Source organism: Chelonia mydas, chromosome 1 (genome assembly GCF_015237465.2).
Source record: "Chelonia mydas isolate rCheMyd1 chromosome 1, rCheMyd1.pri.v2, whole genome shotgun sequence".
Taxonomy (NCBI): domain Eukaryota; kingdom Metazoa; phylum Chordata; order Testudines; family Cheloniidae; genus Chelonia; species Chelonia mydas.
Genome location: NC_057849.1, coordinates 120820090 through 120842880, shown reverse-complemented (window position 1 = coordinate 120842880; position 22791 = coordinate 120820090). Strand labels below are relative to the sequence as shown.

Sequence of the window (22791 nt, the reverse complement as noted above, 5' to 3'; positions counted from 1 at the left end):
ATTTGCAGTAGCAATGACGTAACCCCTTCAACACAGGTAAAGAAGCTAACACAACAACATTAATCATTCCTGCTCATAAATCCTGCACTCAGAAAGACACACTTGATACTCACTTTTGTTAGCCTACACCATCAGACATGATAGTATAATGGTGACTCCCAAAATGTTGCCAATTTCACTATAGCACTGGGTCCAACTGAAGGCAGAATTTGATGGTCAGCCTGCATAATTTTTCAAGTGGTTTCTACTTTCACTTGCTGACACTCATTCAGCAATGGGGTTAGAGGTGTACGCTGCTAAACAACTAGCTAAAATATAGAAATGTATGGACAGAGTAAGTAATGACATTTGAGATACAGTTTGCAAAGGACTTCAAGCTCTGACAGGTATTTATATCTTAAGAAAAATGCTCAGTTAATCTGTAAACAAACTGCAATGGTATTAACATATTAAAGCCTTGACCCCTTGTTGTCAGTGTGCTTAATTCAATCATTCACATGACTTTTCTATATATGTACATCTACCACTATTCAAGGCAGGACTCCGAGTTTTGTGGATGAACAAACGAAATAATTTTGGTTCATGCATCAGGATTAGGTCCTGTGGTGGCCAAGCCTGTGTGAAACAGAATATTTTCTTTATGATAAAGAGCAGAGCAGGAAAAAGTCACAAACAAGCATTGAGCTAGAAATAAGTTATTTATTTTAAAATGTTACAGATTAATAAATAGGTTAGTTATCAGAAACCTTAATAAATAGCCTTTTATAATTTACACAAGGCAAATACAACATGCCTATATCTATTTTTAAAAATCAAAGATAGTAAGCTAAACTTGTAAGCCATTAACAAATCTATATACACATTATTCGGAAGCTAAAATAGTCCATTTTCATTTTACCTGTAGTAACTATATTGCAGTAGTATTTAAGTAACCAAACCTCTGACACTGTATATTTGTTCCCATCCATTTTTTCCACATTCCATTAAAATTAATTTAAACACACACACACGGGGGGGGAAGAGAGGGGGAAGAGTCCCCTCATTTAAAAAATAGTTCAGGATTATCCCTTCTGTGTAACATTTTTTTCTCCGCAAAGTGCAAACCACCTGAACAGAAAAAATAAAAACTTATAATTCTTTAAAAACATTTCCCCCAAAAGTATTCTGGACTTTCCATTTCCTAATTTTAACCCTTTGCAATCTTTCAGTTTCAACACTGCTGTATGAAATACTTTGGCACTAAGAGTTCTGGAGCTCCTAACATTATTAGTGCAAATGCTACGTGCACTAACATGTTCTGCAGCACTTAAACCCCATATTCCCTGGCCCCAAAGAGTTAATTACAAAGGCTAATCTCCTTGAAGGCAGGAAGTTAAGTATAATTAGATATAAATTTGTTTCAATAATAAACTTCAGCAGTTCTGTAGATTACACTATCTAAGGACAGTATGGGAAGTATTACAATGTCCTATGTTTAAGTAAGAAGGTGAGAGTGGTACATTTCACCTTTCAGTGCATTGCAGTTTGAGGTCCCTGTATTTATTTTCTTTAAATCCTTCTTGTAATAAAAAAGCCTCTTATTTTAAAATAAAAAGTGAAAGTAAAGCTTACAGCTTCCATTATTTTAACAAACAAAATCCAGTGCTTTCACTGTCAGTGCTAGTTACTTCAGAAAAATACATATATAGTCAGTCTAAACCAAAATTATTATTAGGAAGCATCACTTGTCATAGTGTATATAACATTCTTATTCATGTTAGTTTCAGGTGACTAATGAATAGGCTTTATTTGCACATACAGTATCCTGGATAATTACTACAAGAGCTATCTTCTTTAGACAGTTTGCTTTTTCTACACAGATATTTAGGGTTTAAGAAAAAACATTTTTTGTATCAAAAACGGTTCTATTCTTCTGTTGGATGTTTGGGGGATTTATGTGGGTAACACCTACTAATGATAATGGGGCCTACACATGTCAATCCTCCATACTTTGAATGGCTAATAGATCTCAAAAATCTATCTTCAACAGATTATGTATATGTAAATATGTCTGATAAATTTAACAGAAGCCACAGACACTAAGAAACTCCTTTCACTGTGGAAATAAATATATTTTAATGAATCCCATCAATATTATCAGTCCACTTTACAACACTTTTTATGTATATCCTCTGTCATTTCTGCTTTGGAATCAGAATTTAAGTAATCTGGCTCTTGGCTATCGATATAAATAATTTATGAAGCAACGTGAAAAGGGTGGGCCCAGTAGCAGGAAGACCAAAGCTCAGGAGACAATTATTTTCTCCCTGAGACGATGGAACTCAGAAGTATTATTCAAAGGTGCTCCCTTGCCTTGGGGGAGGGAGAGAGAAGAATTGACAGTTCCCTTCAACAGTGCAATTTTTTTTAAACCAGAGAAGCAACATGAAAAGACCTAGAAAAGGTAAGAGGTCTGGGATAAGGGGAAGGGGAGAAAGAATGCCATCAACAGTGACAATACACACGTCAATATAGTTTTAAAATTAGAATTGAGCCAGATCCAGTTAGAGACAGAAAATAAAAAACACCATTATTTGCTGAACAAAGAGTAGCAAAAATAAATTTTTTCATTATTTATCATTCATGATGTAAAAGGCTATAGGTATAAATGATGTGCAAGGCCACTTGAAAAGCTTTTCTCTATATGTGCTGGCTTTTGGTATCTCCACTTCAAGAAGTTCAGAACATGGATGAGGAGGAGCTGGGGAGAAGAGGAGAACTCCTGCAGAAGTTCATCAGCTCCAAGGAGGATAGGAAGACCAAAGAATAAAGCTGTTATTTCAGTCTTCCCCTGCATAGAGACTGCTTATCACAACTTGGTTTTAAGGTGTGGAAAGAGGTTGCTTTGGGACAGGGTAATCTTGTTGGTTTGGGATTGTATAATTTTGGTTTGGGATTGTATAATTTTAAAATTTGCATAAGCACCTAGCATATGAGGATAGGTACCTTTTTAATAAATAAAAACTTAAATAAGCAAACATACTTGGCCAAATAAGGACTAGTATGAGACATGAGAGTCATTTTCACTTTGAACTGAGAAAGAATTTGGATGAGTTTGCAGAGATTAATGGCTAGCATACCAAACCAATGTGCAACCCTTAAACCCTGAATTTATGCTTTGAAAAAATGGCTTGACTACTTTTGAGAATAGCTATCATCTGAAGAAGTGAATTACAAGTCTACTTGTCTATTTTTATTTACTTAGGATCCAGTTTTCAAACAGAGAAAAGGGAACTACTACCATTTACAAAGTCACCCTTTAGAGTAATCAAGATATTTTCTTCCAATCAATACTATGTAAAAAAAGAACTCAGCCAAACCTTATTTAAAATTCAACACCTGATTCCCTCATCTAGAAAAATCCTGCCTAGAAAGAGTGACATACCCCCGTATAAAAGTGTTTTTAAAATGCACAAAAATTTCCTTTTGTTTGCTAGTTCTTTTCTCCCTTCTCCTGGCCTAATATCATAAGATATGTTTCCATCATTTCTCAAGTCTAAATCATAACAGCTGAGATTTTTGGATGTAAAATGCTGTCTGTCCTTTCCTCCATGTATCAAATTATTTGATTTGATAACCCCAGTATTGTCAACCCTGTATGTTCACAAACTATGTCAGGCCTCCAAAAACCATGACACTGGCTTAAAAATAATACATTTGGGGTTCTTTTTATTTGCCTCCAGGTTTTTGAACCTTTAGTGTTCCCTGGGGTTGCATTTTCATGATTTTCTCTGTAACTATGAGAGCTAGCAACTGACTTTTCTTTTAAATCAAAAGCCAAGCGTCTCAAGTAGTCACATGACTCCAGTGAGCTGGGGTTTTAAAACAAAACACCAATTATTGAGTTAGCAACACCTCTAAATAACCAAGGTTTGCATTACCTACAGCTAGCCCACAAACTTAACTATGGGATACTGTTCTTGACCTCTTGTTATACACCAGGGGTCGGCAACCGGTGGCATGCAAGCTGATTTTTACTGGCACACTGCTGCTAGCCGGGGTCCCGGCCGCCGGCCCCACTCAGCCTGCTGCCTGCCTGGGTTAACGGAACCCCAGGTCGGCAGCGGGCTGAGCAGGGCCAGCGGTCGGGACCCCGGCTGGCAAGAGCCAACGGCCAGAACCCCAGACTGGCAGCAGGTGAGCCGCTGCCAGTCTGGGGTTCTATCTGCCACCCCGCTCAGCCCGCTGATGGTCTAGGGTTCCAGCCACCGGCCCCTTGCCAGCCAGGGTCCTGGCCATCAGCCCCGCTCAGCCTGCTGCCAGCCTAGGATACCAGCCGCTGGCTCTGCTCACCTCACTGCTGGTCTAGGGTTCCAGCCGCCCAGCCCCCTGCCAGCTGGGGTCCTGGCCACCGGCCCTGCTCAGCCCCCTGCCAGTCTGGGGTTCTGTCGCGGGCCCCTGTAAATGTAAAATTTATTACTGGCACGCGAAACCTTAAATTAATGAAGACTTGGCACACCACTTCTCAAAGGTTGCCGACCCCTGTTATAGACTGACATCTGTAACCTTCTCAAATGGTGTCTGGTGACCCCCCATTTTGTCTCATGAGAGATTCTGGACTGCCAGGTGTTCAGTAGTTATATGCTACACAAATCTACTTTTATCTCCAAATTTAAAACAAAAGAATTTCTCTCTCACTTATTTTCAAGCCTTTGGTACACTCTTCCAATTACATTATACTATGAAAATTATTTTCACTCCAAGGACAAGATCAATACATTCTTCTGTGAATATCAGTAATTTCTCCTATTCTTTGACACATTCATACACTGTAATCCAGTCATCCAAACCAATTGTACCATGGCTTGGGCCACTTGCACAAGCCTTTAAAATACTGCTGCGGAACTACAACGCAGCTGTGAAATACTGGATCTGAATGCATGTGTACTGGGTTACTCAACTCCACCTTTCTAAAGGCCATAATCTGACCCATCCTTCTGAGTTAATGAAGAAATCTCACACCTGTACTTCTCACAAAAATTTTGCTCATAACAGTGCCAGTTCACAGCCTGATTTCATAATCAGCAATCTAATGACACATAAATCCATTTACTCATTATCCTGTTCTGAAGAACAATTTTGTCAATTAGCTACTTTATTAAATAGTTTCCTATATTCTGTTGTATAACTGGATTCTACATATACTGGATTGCTGTAAGTAGACCTCTTATCAGTTACTTCTCATTATGATTATAGATGTTCGCAGAAGCCACCAAAGCATCTCAGTATTGACTTCAGGCTTGGAAACCTTTCCAAAAATATTCTGACCTTTCTGTCTGCTTTACATGCTTATAATTTGAATACAGCCAAATATTACAGACAACAAAACTGGATTATTCTAACCTGTTACAAGGTCGCAGAAACAAACACATTCAAATTAAGTGGTATTTTTAGATTACAAAGGCACTGGATAACCCACCACGTATACAGGAAGACTGTGCATCACCTCCTTCACCCTCTTCCTGTCCATGAACCATTAAAAGCTCTTGGATGAATGCTGTATGTCTTAATGCACTTAAAAGAGTTATGAATAAAATGTATACCTGTAATCTGGATGCTAGTTTCAGCTGGATCTGTGAGCTAGTTTCAGTTGGTAAGTAAGTAGTGCAAGCTTTTAAGGGTTAGATGCACTACTCTATATCAATGACTTAATTTAGAACTCCCCGCCTCCCCCATTCACCTGTGTCAGTCCAAATTGCGGAGGCAGTTACTGTACAAAGGACAAACCTGTAGTCCACAATTCAAATCAACATTTTTTTCACAATTCACAGCCTGGACTGTGAACACATTGCTGTTTTAAGGAAATTAACAGAATTGTTCCATTTGCTTACAATTTTTTTTTTTAAAGGGCATACACCATTCATGAAAGGTGCTGGACTGAGTGCATTAGAAACTGATGTTCTCTATCCACAGAACGAGTACATCACAGGCAGTCTAATGTAAAGATTTCCTATACTGGCCTGCCAGAATGTCATCAAACCTTTTCTGGATAGACCACCTTTTAGGGGAAAGGAGATACATCAGTCTCTATGCTGATTCATTCCTTAGCCTTTCTGCTGAGACAGTCAGCAATGATACCAGTTAATGTCAACTTATTATGGTGATTTTGGGTATGTGGACAACTGTCCATTAAAATTGGATGGAGGCCACCAATTCATTTCACACAAGCTACCACTCTCTCAGAGGGTAACAACTGCCAATCTCAATCATACTGAAATCAGTTACCTAGAAATGGAAGGCTCTGTATCATTCCCTGAGCCATTCCAGTTCCCCTCAAATATGATTTTAATCTGTCTTCATATTAGGTTTATTCAAATCCCCAATATTGAAGTTGAACTCCTTGAAGACTTGTATAAGAACAATTCCAATGGATACAGTGGTGAATCCACAAGCCATCCCCAAGAAATCTACCACTCCCACGTTACTCCACTCCCTAAAAAGGATGGCTGAGGCCAGCAGGACTAAAGTGGTGAACACGACGTAGTAGATGGCACCAAACACAGATGAGTCAAAACATTCCAGTGCCTTATTGATATACTTGAACTGAATGATGATGCTACATCCTAACACTGCCAGAAGAACCAAACAGAGATACAAGGCTCTTTGACTTGATGGATTATTGTAAAAGATATCTTGAGCAGCCAGCCCAATGCCTTTTGTGCTGGGCACAGTGAAACTGCCCAACAGTGAGCAAATACTGATGTAAACCATGATATTAGTAGGTCCATGAGCTGGCGCTATCCAGAAGATAAGCAGGAGAAGCATGAGAAGTACTGTGCAGAGGTAGCCCACAAACACTGAAAAAACAAAGAAAAAAAAAAGGTAATGGCTTGTTAATGACAAGGTAGAAACATTTGCCCCAGGATAATTTATTAGAAATATTTAAAGGCTCAGTCGTGAACCCCTGAACATGGTAACATATAAGGATATGTACACAAAGCTGAGGATCTCCTATCAAATAAAGAACAAAAGCCTTTGAAATTGGTTAGATCAATGTACAACTATGACAGTTGCTGCTCTTACCCTCTTTGTGCAAGTCAAATAATAATGTATGAATACCAACTGTTTCACACTGTCACTGGATTTAAAGTTTTTTTTAAAGCTGACATTATATTCCTATTAAAGTCCCCTATGAAGAATGGTTGTGATATAACCACATTCATCACTATGACCAAAGTACCTAAGCACATACTTAAGTCTCATTAAAGTCAATGGGATGAACAGGACACACTTCAATAGTTAATTTTGGTCTGGTTGGACTATTAAACACGCAACAATATTTCCTTTACTAACACTTTTAGGTACACTTTAGGTTTGAGTTTCAGTGAAACTGAAAATATTAAATAGTTCCCAATTTAGCTATTCTGAGAGAAAAATTGAAGTGGCTTAGGCATACATGAAGCACAGAGAGTATGCCAAACAACTATCACGTCAGGAACGGTTTAAAAGCAAGTCAGTCCAGTGAATAGCAGGAAAGAAAAGGAACTTCACAACATGTTTTATTGGCACCTGCATACATGCCTTCAGTGTGCCAAAGCAAACATCTATTTGAAACATAAGTAATGTATATGTACACCATTAAGATAGCTTTAAGACCTAATAGAATCTATTTGGCAGCAAGAAGTGCAAGGATTTTACCCACAAAGATTCAATTTTTGTCTAGAACCCCTTAAAATGAGCTCATGGAATTATAGTTTTGATTCTTTCCTTAAGAGGAAACTACATAAAACAGCTCTTCATCATTTTAGAAAACAGGTTACAAGTCCAACTTACAGCCAACTTGGTTTCATCACTTAAAAAAAGAAAATGTATTTGCAGTTCTTGACTTACCATGCAAATATGCAATGATTTTCATTGTAAGGAAAAACTGAAATGGAGAATTATTTCAAAGCACTAAAAAAAACAAAAAACCCCACCACTTTTGGGAAGTTAACATCTTGACAACTTTATTTCTTCTTTAGATCAGATCCTAGCCCTTGCTATGGCTACTCTGCGCCTCCTTGGTGTCACAAAGCAACTGCAACATCAGTTTAACCAGCTAATAGAGGATTCCACCTGCATGGGAGAATCCTTAGGTAGTGCAGAAGCTACCGTAGCTCCTATACCACTGTTCCCCATGTTCTCAACCCCTTGGCATAGGGGGGCATAACCAGCATGTTTCTATACCCCATTGAGCCCCAGTTTATAGAATGGTGCTCTGTGGCCAGAGGTAGTTGAATACATTAGAGCAGACTAACTTATGCCAATAACTGGCTGGCTCCTGGACAGCACCAGAAACAGGAAACTACAAGCTCAGACAACCCAAGATCAGAGTCTTTGAATTTGTTGCTGGCCAGTTTCTAACTCAGGACAGTTTACTGCTTAATCCATGTTTTTTACTGCTTAATTTAGTTTTTTTAATTAATAGCCTCATGACAGATGCTGTCAAAAGGTACATTTTCAGAAGTGCCTGAGTCAAAGGAAGTTAGGCTCCTAACTCACCCAGGCCCTTTTTGAAAAAATCATATCTATAATTTCTCCTTTATACACCATGTTGTTGGCACACTCCGGGAATTCTATTACACTGAAGAGGTAGTTTTCATGTATAGAAACCATGATGGTGTGTCTCCTTTATACCGTATTTGCCTAGGAATGCAGAAGCCTTAATACCACTAATGTTGCTGCTTTGGGGAAGCAACTATTCCCTTCAAATAAGTGTTCCTGGACAATGCTATCATAATTTTGTAAGAGAACGAAGTACCTGGATTTGTAAGCTTCTCTTCAAGCTCAGCCTGAGTCGTTACACTCTCAGATTTTGGGGAATGAATTATGAGAACAACAGACCCAGCACAGCTCAGCAGACATCCCAACTTGCCGAGAATGTTGAGTTTTTCTTTTAGTAAGTAAGAAGCTAAAATGGACCTTTCACAAAGTGGAAGAAAATTAAAATTAATCTAAATTATTCAATCTCTTAATACACATCTCTCAGCTAGGGTATTACTTGCCAGCCCTTTGTTTACTTCCAAAAATAGTCTTCATGTAGCCCATTTACATGCTTCAGCCCTGACCCAAGACAGGGGAGGAAGGCAGAAAATAAATTCAGTCTTTATGTTCATTGAACCCTCAACCTCTTAGCTGAGAGCACAAGGGGGCCAGGCCAACTGTGAGGCAGACACCTATCCCACAGCAATCTGGTGGGAGACTACCAATCCATTTCACATGGGCCACAAGCAGTAAAGAGGTAGCAATGATTTTTGGTCACTAACACAACAGGCTGGATTCAAACAAGTGAATGGCCCAAACATACCAAAGACACTGTTTAACTCTGTGTTCAAGGCAAAGGAAGACATGACACCAACCCCAAACATTCTGCAGCCTAAAGTAGATGATCAATGCAGTTCAGATGCATAATTAAGGCTCGGTTTTAGTCACAGGTATTTTTAGTAAAAGTCACGAACAGGTCACGGGCAGTAAACAAAAATTCACGGCCTGTGACCTGTCTTATTATCTATCCCTTTCTTAATGATTCCCAACATTCTGTTCGCTTTTTGATGGCCGCTGCACATTGAGTTGATGTTTTCAGAGAACAATCCACAATGATTCCAAGATCTCTTTCTTGAGTGGTAACAGCTAATATAGACTCCATCATTTTATATGTATAGTTGGGATTATGTTTTCCAGTGTGCATTACTTTGCATTTATCAACACAGAATTTCATCTGCCATTTTGTTGCCCAGTCACCCAGTTTTGAGAGATCCTTTTGTAGCTCTTCACAGTCTGCCTGGGACTTAACTATCTTGACTAGTTTTTTATCATCTGCAAATTTTGCCACCTCACTGTTTACCCCTTTTTCCAGATCATTTATGAATATGTTGAACAGGACTGGGCCCAGTATAGATCCCTGGGGGACACCACTATTTACCTCTCTTCATCCTGAAAACTGATCATTTAACACTACAAACATGTGGTGCAATTTTGGTAAACTGTTTAAGTTGTTGATAATAGCTGACATTTAAACACTATTAATCTTTCTGGGCAAAGAACGTGTCAACTACGTTTATTACACTTCATTAAAACATTAAAGGGAAAGCTAATATCCACAAGCATGATGTTTTCCTGATGGAACACCAATGGGTCACAGATTTTATTTAGAATCTATATTTTACTAGCAAGTAATTCAGCATTCAAATAAATGAATACAATTCTTACCCAAATGGAACGCCAAGAGCTCCTAGAGGAGTCACTAACACAGTTGGAACTGCAGTGTAGGCCAAGAAATTCCCAATTTGACCAAGTGCCACTGTTAAGAGAACCACAAAAGAGTATTTTAAATCCCTTAGTAAATAGGAATAATGAAAAGCTACTCAACGCTGGCTCATAACTACTGACCTGACTGGAAGATGAACATTATTGAACTGTTTAGTTCTGCCCATAACTTTTCAGTTATACAAAAACTAAATTTTCCAGCTGTCTGATTTTTTAAATATTATTTTTAAATAAAGGCTGTTTGCAAAAGAGAAGGCACCAAGAGAGCATCGTCAATAATTCTGCTCATTAATGGTCTCTTCAATAATTTTTCATAATTAAGTAGGGAAGAGTCAAGAGACTGAGAATTTGAAACCCTGTCATGAGTTGCACTCAAATTTCCTGATGTAGGGAGCTCTGAATTTAGGCATCCCATGTTCTATATCAGGGGTCGGCAACCTTCGGCACACAGCCCATCAGGGTAATCCACTGGCAGGCCATGAGATATTTTGTTTATGTTGACAGTCCACAGGCACTGTCGCCTGCAGCTCCCAGTGGGTGCGGTTCGCTGTTCCCAGCCAATGGGAGCTGTGGGAAGTGGCGGCCAGCACATCCTTGCAATAAGACAGCTTTGATATTAGTTATGAATAATAATAGACAAAAAAAGACTGAATGTGGAGTACAATATACTAGACAAAACTGGAATTTCAAGCTGTGGCCATTATTAGCACTTAAAATCAAATCATTTTAAGAAACCAAAGCTTTCTGCACTCTACTGTCAAATATCATCATCATTATACTACTTCTTTATACTTAACTAGTGCTTTACATCTGCAAAGCACTACACAAACATTAATTCATTCACCAAATAAGTTCACAGCTCAGTAAAGCCGAGGAACCTCATCAGGAACACTGAGGAAAGAAAAATTTACAAGATGTGGAGTATGGTAACATTATGCTGACTCAATTCACTGGTGTTTCCTGTGCATGTAATACTGAATCTAGTGAGGTAGCCAGCAGTCAGTCAGCCACATCTGTGAAGCCCAAGAGTTGGTCATGATCTTTTGCATGTGGTCTTTAGCTAGGACTGGATTATAGTCCCTCTAAGCTCTGATCTTTATTGAGCTCTCTCTCTCGTTTGTGTGCATGTTTTTTCAGCAAGCACATACGGCAGCTCTGGCTTGGAGATATTCAGAGTTGAAGGGAAAGACCTTGAACTGAAGAGAGAGTATGCTGGATACACCATATCCTCCTTGGGACTCCCCACTGCTCAGTTGCTCAAATTAAAATTTGCTTTTTCATGGCTCAGATCCCTTGACTTCATGGCTGAGGTAGGTTGTCAGAGGCCTAGTAGCAGGGCCGTTCTTACCCATACGCAAAGCACGCAGCTGCTTAGGGCACCATGAAATTTGGGGCACCACATTTCCTGGTGCCCTGTGCAGCTGTGTGCTGCTCCAGCCCCTGGTCCGGCTCTTCCCCAGGCCCCCGCCCCTGCTCCACCCCAGCCCTGCCTCTTCCCACCCCTTCCCTGCCCCACCCTGCCCCCACTTCCCTGAAGATTGCAGCCAGGCCCAACCCTGCACTCACGGCGTGGTAAGTGGAGCAACCCAGTCCCAGCCTGCTCCACTCCCCTGGCTCCCAGGCTTGGGGGTGGGGGAACCGCCCCCCCAGCACTCGCTGGCGGTGTGGCTGGGAGCCTGGAGAGCAGAACAGGCTGGGGCCGGGTCACTCCACTTCCCGCAGGAAGTGGCCAGCCAGCCCCCCCCCCCCCCCCCCGAGTCCTGGGGCCAGCCCCCCCATCCCGCGGAGGCCTGGGGCAGGGCCCCACACAGCCCTCCCCGCTCCCACCCATGGAGGCCTGGGGGGCTGCGTAGGGCACCAAAATAGCTAGGGACGGCCCTGCCTAGTAGCGGTACAAAGAAAAATACATAAGTATCTCTGAAGTTCTACTCAAGTTATTATTCTTCACTATTTGTATCATAGTGGCTCCTAGGAGCCCTAGTCACTGAACAAATACAGAACAAAGAGATGGTCTCTGTCCCAAAGAGTTTATAATCTAAATTGAATTAACTCCTCAAACAACTCAAGTCAATAATAATCTTGGCTATGTTTCAGTATGCCTGAGCCAACGCCTTTGCTTCCTCTGAGCAGAAAATGATGAGTCTGTTAGTTTTCTACATATGATTCAAGGAACAGCACTTTGTGACTGAGGGCTGGTCTTCACTATGGTGCTGCCAGGGACCGATTTAGCGGGTCTAGTGAAGACCTGCTAAATCGATGGCAGAGCGCTCTCCGCTCGACCCTGGTACTCCAACTCTCCAAGAAGAGTAAGGTAAGTCGACTGGAGAGCATCTCCCGTCGACGCAGCACAGTGAAGACACTGCAATAAGTCGACCTAAGCTACATCAACCCAACTACGTTATTCACACAGTTGGAGTAGCATAACTTAGGTTGATATACCCCCATAGTGAAGACAAGCCCTATGTCCCACTACAGCCAATCTGTAGGGAGGCTCATTTCTGCTTGTAGTTTGCTTCTTACGTTGGAAACGGCAACATAATGTTTAAAATGACAGGTTTCAGAGTAGCAGCCGTGTTAGTCTGTATTCGCAAAAAGAAAAGGAGTACTTGTGGCACCTTAGAGACTAACATTTATTTGAGCATAAGCTTTTGTGAGCTGTAGCTCACGAAAGCTTATGCTCAAATAAATATGTTTAAAATGGTTGACCATCTTCTTGCAGACCACATACAGAGGTCTCATCAAGGCTATTTTTAAAAAAGTTTCTTTTGCTGGGCAAAGCACTCTGAAACGTTCACATTGCAAACACTGGGAACATGTGCAACACTTTCAGTCTTATCTTGGAAAACCACATGTGTTTTCTTGGAAAACTCTCAGTAGCAGGGTGCCATTTATTGAGAACACTCAGAAATGCATCTTTTTATAGCTGTTACCACTTGCCTGCTGTTAAAAGCCTTGCACTGCAGAACTATCCATTCTTCTATTTATATGAATCCATCTCAGTAGTATTTGAGCTCTTCTTCTTTGAAGTCTGCAGTAATCCTGTGGATTCCACCACCAAAAAACCCACAGGTGGTGTTTTTTCTAGGTCTAGATGTTTGCATTGAAATAATGGCTCTTATTTAACACTGTCACTTGCAAGTGAATTCACTCTTTTGTATCAGGGAACCAAGTTATTTAAATAAACCTTGTGGGAGGCAAACTGATAAGAGTCTCTGATGGTTTTGTTAGTCATCCAAAATCCCAAACCAGCCAATTTCTAATGTATAGGATATTAACTGCTGTAGTTTCCCCAAGGCATTGTGGATATTTACTAGATTCCAAAGAATCCACCCTTCTTTGGGTTCCACAGTTCTCTACGTGGCTCTTGCTGTTTGTGACTGTACTGAAATTCTGAATCCACAGCATTCTAATTCAGTGGTTCTCAACCAGGGGTACACGTACCCCTGGGGGTACTCAGAGGTATTCCAGGGGGTACATAAACTCATCTACATATTTGCCTAGTTTTACAACAGGCTATATAAAAAGCACTAACAAAATCCGTACAAACTAAAATTTCATACAATGACTTGTTTATACTGCTCTATATACTATTCACTGAAATGTAAGTACAATATTTATATTCCAATTGATTTATTTTATAATTATCTGGTAAAAATGAGAACATAAGCAATTTTTCAGTAATAGTATGCTGTGACACTTTTGTATTTTTAGGTCTGAGTTTGTAAGCAAGTCATTTTTAAGTGAGGTGAAACTTGGGGGTACAGAAGACAGATCAGATTCCTGAAAGGGGTACAGTAGTCTGGAAAGGTTGAGAGCCACTGTTCTAGTTAACCCTTTCCATGGTGCTTTTATAAGCTGCTAGATGCTTAGTTTTGACATGCTAGCTGATGGATGTAGCCAACAGATCATTCTCTTGAGCAATTTTGGCTTCATAAAACTCAGTCAGCTGGCTTAATCAGGGTTACGCTGACACATTGAGAAAACCCTCTCTCTTTTTCTCACTTCTTCTGTCCAGATATTCAAAACGGAGGCCTCAAAAGAAATGAGCAGACAGGCTCATTTTAAACACTACAGAACAGAATTGCTACTGCGCCCAGCTTCCAGTGGTCAGAGCAGAGTAGCAGGGCTGTCAGGGGTCTGATTACAGATTCCCAAATTCTATCCCAACCCAGATTAAAACAGCATGGGTGGTAATCTGGAGACAGAGGAACCACTCTGCTGGCTTTACACTTGCTGCAGAAGACTTCCCCACACAGAGAGAATCTTCATCAAGGGACCTGGTGGTTTCCACTTCCTTTGCACCACTAGAATTGTGCAAGGGTGAGAATCTGCCTCTGTGGCTAAACAAGGAACACGACTGAAAGTCTAATGACTATCTGAGAGTTACATACATTGAAGGAACCCATATCACAGCAATTCTAATAGTCCCCAACAGATTATAGATTAGAGTACAAAGGTAGGATGTCATCTTTCCCACTAACTGAACTGAGAACAGAACTTGCTAGCTACTCTGTACCTTTTCTTGGATCTTTTTGATATCACCAATCCATTCAGAGTAATCAGCGAGACTACTTGTGAGAGTGAGGGTCAGAGAGGTCTGTATTCATCTCATACTCAGCAACGCCCAAGGATTCACCAGCCTACTTTTTGCAGTAGAGTGACAAAAAGGTACTGCAGCTAGAAATGACAAAATACTAAAAGGTAAAAGTTGGCTAAGGGTTTTCTGATCTAAAAATTAACCTCGAATAAATAAGCCCTTATGGTATGAAATTACAATTTCTTATTTAACTGCCTTTTAAAAAAATTGAGCTTACTATCACAATTCCTGGATGCATCACAGGTACAGTTATTGCGTGAGTGCTAATAATTTCCATATCGAAGGCTTCTTACATTTTGGTAGAAAGATAACTCTGTGAAGGCTAATAAGCTGTGCTAAAATCAACACTACAATATATAATAGGCTATTTAAAATCCAATCATCTATGCTATTCCATTCTTTACATTATCTTACAACATAAGATACTTACTTGCAATAGTACCAGACCACCATACTATATCTGTTAAATATGAAGTACCTGGAAAAGGCAACATGGGAAAAGAGTGGATGAGTTCTACTGGAAAAAATATAAAAGAGCAACATTAAAGCTAAGCTAAGAAATCATTTTCACACACACTCGCACACAGTTGTAAGGACATTAGAAAAAAAACTATGATGGTAGCTCCAATCTAGCCTAACTAATCCTGGTACACTTTCTCAATGCATCTGATCATTAGAAATTCAATTTCAAATGCTTACAAAATATCCTCATCCTATATAAAAGGAAGCCTTGAAATATCCACAAATGTTTCTGAAGATTCTATTCACCATATATGTTAGACTCATTACCAGGAGATAGTGTGATCTTTCAGAAAATCTGGCCTAAGAGACAAAAAATAATTTCTACAAGCCACTTGGACTGGGACAATTTTAAGACACTTACAGAGAAATCAGAGATGTTTGGGTGTGGACTTTTGGCAAGCCCTTAGTCTCCTGTGGCTACGTGATCTAGGCCTTCTCTGGGATGTGAACATGTTACATTTCAAAGACATGGGTGAAAACTCCAGACTGTTCTTTACCTGCCTACCAATTTTGAGACTGTATATTTTCATTATATTATCAGAAATTGTTATGGATTTTCATCAGACAATTGTTATGAATTTTTCGTCTCCTATTTTACCTCAGACTTTTAATGTGGAATTTACTAGGGAGTTGTGATATTCTTAAAACTTGACTAAAAGAAAGGCATGATTTTTCAGGACACACTTTACAAATCATGAGTTTTATTTTCCTATTGGAGAATCCTAAAGAAAATCAATATAAAAAAGTTATAAAAGTCCAAGGTCCATTATGAGTTACAGTAAGTCCTGGACCAGAGCAAAAAATAGAAAACAATGTTAAAATAAATGAATGCCTGTCGAAAATACTCCTGAATAATGTAAGGTCTAATATCATGCAGACCATCAAGGCTAGACACCAGGAAAACTCTCAAGGAGAGTAACGTTTGTGTTTATCTGCGGTAGTCTGCAAGGTGTCAGACATTAACATCACATTATTCTGGTTATTATTTCCTGCTCGTATGCCCATACTTCAGTTCTGCTCTTACTTTAGCAGATGCTCTCTTATGAATTGCTAGAAATCGAACCAATGTTGTACTCATCAGCTGAAAGTTCAGAATCCCAAATAGCATAAAGCAATAACCTTTAACTCTAGGAACTCCTTGAATAATGGTTGCTAAAACCACATCAGAATTGAAATGGGAGAAAAAATTATGACAGTAAGCAGTATGATCAGCTTTTGAGTGGGTGTCTAATTTATCAGATTACATTTCTGTTATTGCAAATAAAATAAAAATGTCTCAATAGTTGTACAAATTACACAAAATATCATCACTAGTAAACTAACTTCACAAAATATTTGTCCCCCTACTGCTGTTTCCTCTCCAAGCACAATCTGATACTATCTCACTGATTCAATTCACTAGTGTAGCAAAAGCTTGAAGAGGCAAGTTAAGTACCAGGCTGTCAATTATGGACCTAATGCAAAGCCTACTGAAATCAGTGGAAGGACACCAATGAGCTTTGGATCATGCCCTGTGTTAGTTCTGACTTCCACATTCAAGCTATACTGGCCCAATATATTAAAATGGAGAAAACACTGGCCTAGTAGTATCTTTTAGGATTCCACATCTCATATTTTCACGACTTAATTTTGCTAGGCTTTTGTAGCTCCCTCTTGTATATAGCAATTAGGAAATGCTGTCCTCAGTAGCTTGGCACTCAGATTTTGCCAAGAAAAAACATAATGGAGATACAAGTAACTTTTCTATATATTTTGTGACATTAACGTTATTTTACATATTAGACATCCAACTACCAACACTGAAAAAACTTAAATTATGTGAATTTGACAGTTCAAGACTTTAGCATAATTCTTGAAATGGTTAGATCCCATGGTTAGGTCCCAGCTACACAGCAAAACAGAAATTTGATTTACTTATGCTGGGGACAACAGTGTTGTAACTAAGTTACTCCCGAAATGTGTTTGTTGTATAAATATCACTTGTGTATGAAAACAAACAAACAAAAACAAAACAAAACAAAACACAAAGAACGCAACAAAAATTACAACTTTCTTTAGGGGGAAAAAAACATGTGTTTACAAAGCATACTCGTGGGGGAATTCTGCACCACTGCGCATGTGCAGAATTCATGTCCCCCACAGATTTCTTTGCTTCCCCACAGAAAAATGACTTTCTGACAGAGAAGCACAGGGAAGCTGCAGAGCAGTCAGACACCACTTCCTAGCAGCGCAAGTACAATGTTTCAGGCACCCAGAGCAGCCAGTGAAGGGGTAAATCACCGCAGGGCTGGGGATACCCCAGCCAGTGGCTCCTACCCTGAGCCGGGATCAGCTGCTAGTCCCAGCTGGGCTAGACGCAGGAGAGGGTGCGACTTCTTCCTCCCCAGCAAGGAGTGGCTGGGGATGTGTCAGACCCACCCCAGAAACCTGCCCCAGCTGCAGGAAGCTCAGCATCCTCCCCTGCTTCCTGCCCCCATTGCTCCTCAGCTACAGGGAAGGGGTCACCGTACAGGGAGCTGCTCCCCCATCCGCCCAACCCCCGTGCATCTGGACCTCCCATACCCAGACACCCCTGCCAAGTCTCACCCCATTTGCCCACATTCCCCCTAGCCTTCCATACACGAACCCCACCCCCCTGAATCTCAACCCCTGCATCTGGAGCCCCCTGCATCCAGATCCCCAACTCTGCACCTAGACCACCCCCACTGAGCTCTCTGCATTCAAACCCCCACCCTGAAAAGCCCCACCCCCCTGCACCCCCCACATCCAGACCCTCACACCACTGACCCCAATTAGCTGCACCCAGACCCCCACCCCACCAAGTCCCACTTCCCTAGCATCCAGATGCCCCTTCTGAGACCCCACACGCAGGCCCCTTTGCTGAGCTCCAACCACCTTCACCTGGAAGCCCCTGCAGTCACATTGCCCCTGCCCCTGGAAACCGCCCCGCCCCCCCACAAGCCTCTGTGCATCCAGATCCCCCCACACCTAGACCCTCCACTGAGCTGCCTGCACCCAGATTGTCCCACACAGAATCCTCTCACCCCACACTGAGCCACTCCACACTTGGATCCTGCCTGGTTGAGCCTTCCTGCCCCACACCTGTTGTGCCTGGTGCAGAGGGGCAGGACCCCAGGGTATTTCTGGGGCATATCCAGGCCTTGTGCTGTGTCAGGGTTGGGTGCAGCCTCACCACTGAGTCCATGTCCCGGAGTTGAGGAGGCTGCAGTGTGATCTCCCACCTCTGCATTTATTTATTGACAAATAAAACTTGCAGAATTTTAAAATATTGTATGCAGATTTTTTGGCACAGAATGCCCTCAGGAGTAAAAACAGCAGTATGTACAGGGCCTTAAAATGTCACACAATGCTGCAGTTGTGGAAAATGCAAAATAAACTTGTTGGATCATGCTGTCAGCTGGTAGTAATGCAGTTGAAAGTTGTTTGTTATGCATGAAAGAGTCCATCATGAACACATTAGACACAGCATGATCTTGAAATGTGAGCTGGTCCTAGACCAGTAATATAAAAAAATTCTGGAGGTCATATCTAACATGTTCTGGTAATTTGAATAGAGATTCCACAAGAGCTCCCTACATATATATATACAAATACAAAAAGAATGACTGCTGCAAGAAACATGTAACTGATTACAGTGCAACACAGAGTCTATGAGTTTCCTCTTGAAATCATTCCAAAGCAAGGATTTAGGGGGGAAAAGAAAGACAAATTTTGCTATTTCTCACAGATAAATTCAAAGCACAAAAACTCTGTTAGCAAAATAGTATCATGCTTTAGAAAACTGACTTCAGAACACACAAAAAATGACAAATTGTGAATTTGTAACAATCATGTTGATTTGTCAGAAACATTTAAGTGGGCAGCACAGTGAGCTATTGCTCTACATTTTTACCTTAGGAATCCAACTCCACATTAAGGCTTACAGTTATATAATAAAGAAAAACGTTTGGTGGTTTTATAATACTTGGTGGGCATTTCTCCATAAAGCAAGATAACCACATAATTCAGCATAATTGGCAATGTGTCCTTATGAGAGAACCAGAACAAAGAGGGGGTACAAATAAAGTTAGCTGGAAGTTGAAACTAGACAAATTAAGACTGGAAATAAGGCATAAATTTTAATGGTGAGAGTAATTAACCATTAGCACAATGTATCAAGGGTCCTGGTGGGTTCTCCCTTACTGACAATTTTTAATTCTAGATGGGATGTTTTCTAAAAGATCTGCTGTAGGAATTATTTTAGGGACATTTATGGCCTGTGTTATACAGAAGGTCAGACTAGATGATCACATGGTCCCTTCTGGTCTTGGAATCTATGAGAGAACAAAATGGAGATGCATTGGTACAACCTTATGGAAAGAGTTTTTACATCTTTCTCTAGCTAGTAACAGAATTCTCTTATCAAACGTACATGAAATATTGCAAAATAAATATTTGTTTTTAAATCAGATGATCAGTGGTGCTGCAGTATTTCACAAAGTAGAAGTACATTGATGATTATGTCTAACTCCTCGACTGTTTCAGTTTGACTTCACATCTGGATTTTGTTATTTATTTCTTGCTATTCACTCCAACCATTGACCTCTGATATAAAAATATTTTAACTTTATGGGTGAACATTGAAACCAAGTCATCATGGGACTATCCACAATCAGAGAAGTTTCACAGGCTGTATTTTACAATCAAGTTTGCTCAGGCAGCAGGACTGAATAAATTTCGTAACAGGACTGGAAGCAGATTCAAATAAAGAATGTCAGTTCTCTAACTGCATGGATTTTTTCCATGTAGAGTACCTTCTCCATCCACCCTAATTGCTCCTAAAGGAAGAGCATGAAAGCCCTTGCTGGTGCTTTATGCTTTGAATAGCTGATATAGGATGGCTACAAGTTGGGTGAAAAACCTCAGTAATTTAATGTCCAGGTGACAGTTGAAGTCCTGACAGAGAGCGATGGGTTCCCAAATTACTTTCAGTAAAAGGCTGGGGGTGTATATTTCTTCCCCTATCTAGAGTCAAAAGGTGGGTGAGGTACTGTAATATGTTTTATTGAAAGAGACAAGCTTTCGAGCCACACAGAACTCTTCTTCAGGTCTGGGAAATGTACTCCCAGAGCAGCACAGCTAAATATGGTGGAATGGACTGTTTAGCATAAGTAATCAGCACATAGTCTAAGGGACCATTCAAGATAGAGTCCACGAGGACCAACAGGTCAGTTATAGAGCAATTGCTTTGTGAAAAGTGTTCATCCTAAGGTCATAGGGTGTTTTTGTTTATCATTTTCCCGTGTAAATTCATTTGAGAGCATAGGGATTGTCTGGTTTCACCAACATAGTTATTACGGCATTTAGTGCACAGGATGAACTATACCATGTTGTGATATACCATGGTTCTTGAAAGGTGTGTTGTGGGGGAATGTTGATCATTGCAGCAGTGGAGTTATGTCTGCACAAAGCAATCACTCTATGTCAGACCTATCAGTCTTCATCACCAAAGGAAACCTACACAACACATTCAAAAGATGAGCCTGGGAGCTTAAATTCAAAACTCTTCTAAGACACTAAAAATCACGGACTGAATAGAGACACTGAATTTATGGCTTGTTACAAAAGTCTGTAACCCACTAAGCCCCTCTTTTTGTCTTATGACTGCAGAGGTGTTAAGGATCCACTCTCCTTTAAAACATGTGTTAACTACTTATGGCAAACAATCTGTTCCACTTGCATTTAGCCATAGGAGTACCTTTCCAGACCTGAAGAAGAGCTTTATAGGGCTCAAAAACTTGTCTCTCTCACTAACAGAAATTGGTTCAGTAAAAGATATTACCTCGCCCATCTTGTCCTTCTAATATCCAAAGAGCGACAGGACTACAGCTGCACTGCATGTAACAACAGAACTTAACTAGAGTCCACAGATTTGTTTTTGACAGACTAGAAAAGAACCCAAACTTCTCTATCTGGATAGAAGGCTGTTTTCTTCCTCTCCCACACCATTCCCATGATTTTACAATCATTCTGTAGGTATAGTATAGCCAAACTACTCAGCAGATCCACTGGGCCCTTTCCTTTCCCTCCTTAGCCAGTGGCCAGCAATAACTCAGATCACAGGACCAGCGCTCCAGCTAATTTCTTTTTTTTAAAGTTTCTTACTGATTCCTTAGAGCAATCAGATTAAGACGAGTGCAGAGACAAGGAAAATGGGCAGGGAAGGTTGAAAGGAAAGAACATGAAGGTCAAGGACTATGGTGAAGAGTTTAAGTAACAGGGAGGCCAGATCTGTTCTGCAGTAGCCACACCGGCTGAAACCGTCTTGCTCTCCGCTCTAAAGCAGTGCGGCAGCACGAGACAGAGCGTCCCGTCCCCCACATGCACCGAGCACCTCAGCCCGCCCCACAAGCTATTTGAAGGGGCTGAGGGCCTCCCCCCACAGGTTACCTGGAGGGAGGGAGCAGAAAAGGCCCCCTCCCTTGGCGGGGGGGGGGGGGGGCAAAGGCTGCCTCTGGCGGCGGGAGACGCTCTAGAAGGGGGAAATGCATGAGGCTGCAAGGGCTACCGTGTGCGCCGGAGGGGCTACCAGCCGGGCAGGGGCTGACCGTCTCCCCGGGCTGTGAGGGAGACATCCGGGGAGGGGGTGGGAATGCAAAACGTTAAGGCGGGGGCTGGCTTTTTCGGGGGGGGGGGATCAGGGGGGTGCCGGGCGGCGGCGCCGCAGCCCCCGTACCTCGTCCTCTCGCCCTCACGATCCCTTTCTTCTGCAGCACGAAGGTGGAACCGTTCACCAGGCTGGAGACCACGGCCACGCTCAAGCCCAGGGAGACGGCGGCGGGGCCGGGGCTCTGCGCGGCCCCTTCCGCCCCCGCGGCTGCACCCACCGGCATCCTCATGCCCGGCAGCACCGCAGCGCTCGCGTCCCTCCCGCCGGCCCGCAACCAGCCGCACCAGCCACCGCTCTGCGGGACCCGCCCCGAGCCGCACAGGCCCCACCCCCGGCCACCACGGCCGCTGGGCGGAGCTCGGGGGCCTCTGACAGCCGAGCCGCCGCAGTGGCTGCCGCGCCTTACGCCACCTCCCTTCCCCCGCGGCCCGAGGCGGCGAGGGAGGGGAGATGCCCCCTGGTAGCCGCTCTCCCTGAGGCGGCGGCCGCCACTCCTGTCCGCAAACGCGCTAGGACCCTGGCGCCGCATTGCGCCGCGGCCCCCCAGCGGAGTAGCATTATGACATCATGCCTGCAGCCTATTGTCATATATGGCGTCACACAGCGCTGGAATGTGGCGCAGCGTCGCCACGTCATGGTGCGGAGCAGCCGCCAAACCTCATGACGTGGTGTACTGGACCCGCTTCTGTTGGTGCCAGAGGCCAGCTTTGGAGCTACA

General features: G+C 41.9%; 1 protein-coding gene across 5 annotated transcripts; it reads right to left on the bottom strand.

The window, feature by feature from the left end:
* Positions 1-679: 679 nt before the first annotated feature.
* NIPA1 (NIPA magnesium transporter 1) lies at positions 680-22405 on the bottom strand. Of its 5 annotated transcripts, XM_037898825.1 has the most exons (6): positions 22140-22278; positions 19317-19737; positions 15312-15359; positions 10228-10318; positions 8780-8940; positions 4674-6836 (listed from the first exon to the last, which is right to left on the bottom strand). In XM_037898825.1, coding segments are annotated over exons 3-6 (765 nt in total). In that variant the 5' UTR covers positions 15313-15359; positions 19317-19737; positions 22140-22278; the 3' UTR covers positions 4674-6324. The 5 variants fall into 5 exon arrangements, with proteins under 5 accessions (XP_037754747.1, XP_037754753.1, XP_043393642.1 ...); XM_037898819.2 differs by lacking the exon at positions 19317-19737 and having other exon boundaries at positions 680-6836; positions 22140-22405; XM_043537707.1 differs by having other exon boundaries at positions 15312-19737.
* Positions 22406-22791: the final 386 nt, after the last annotated feature.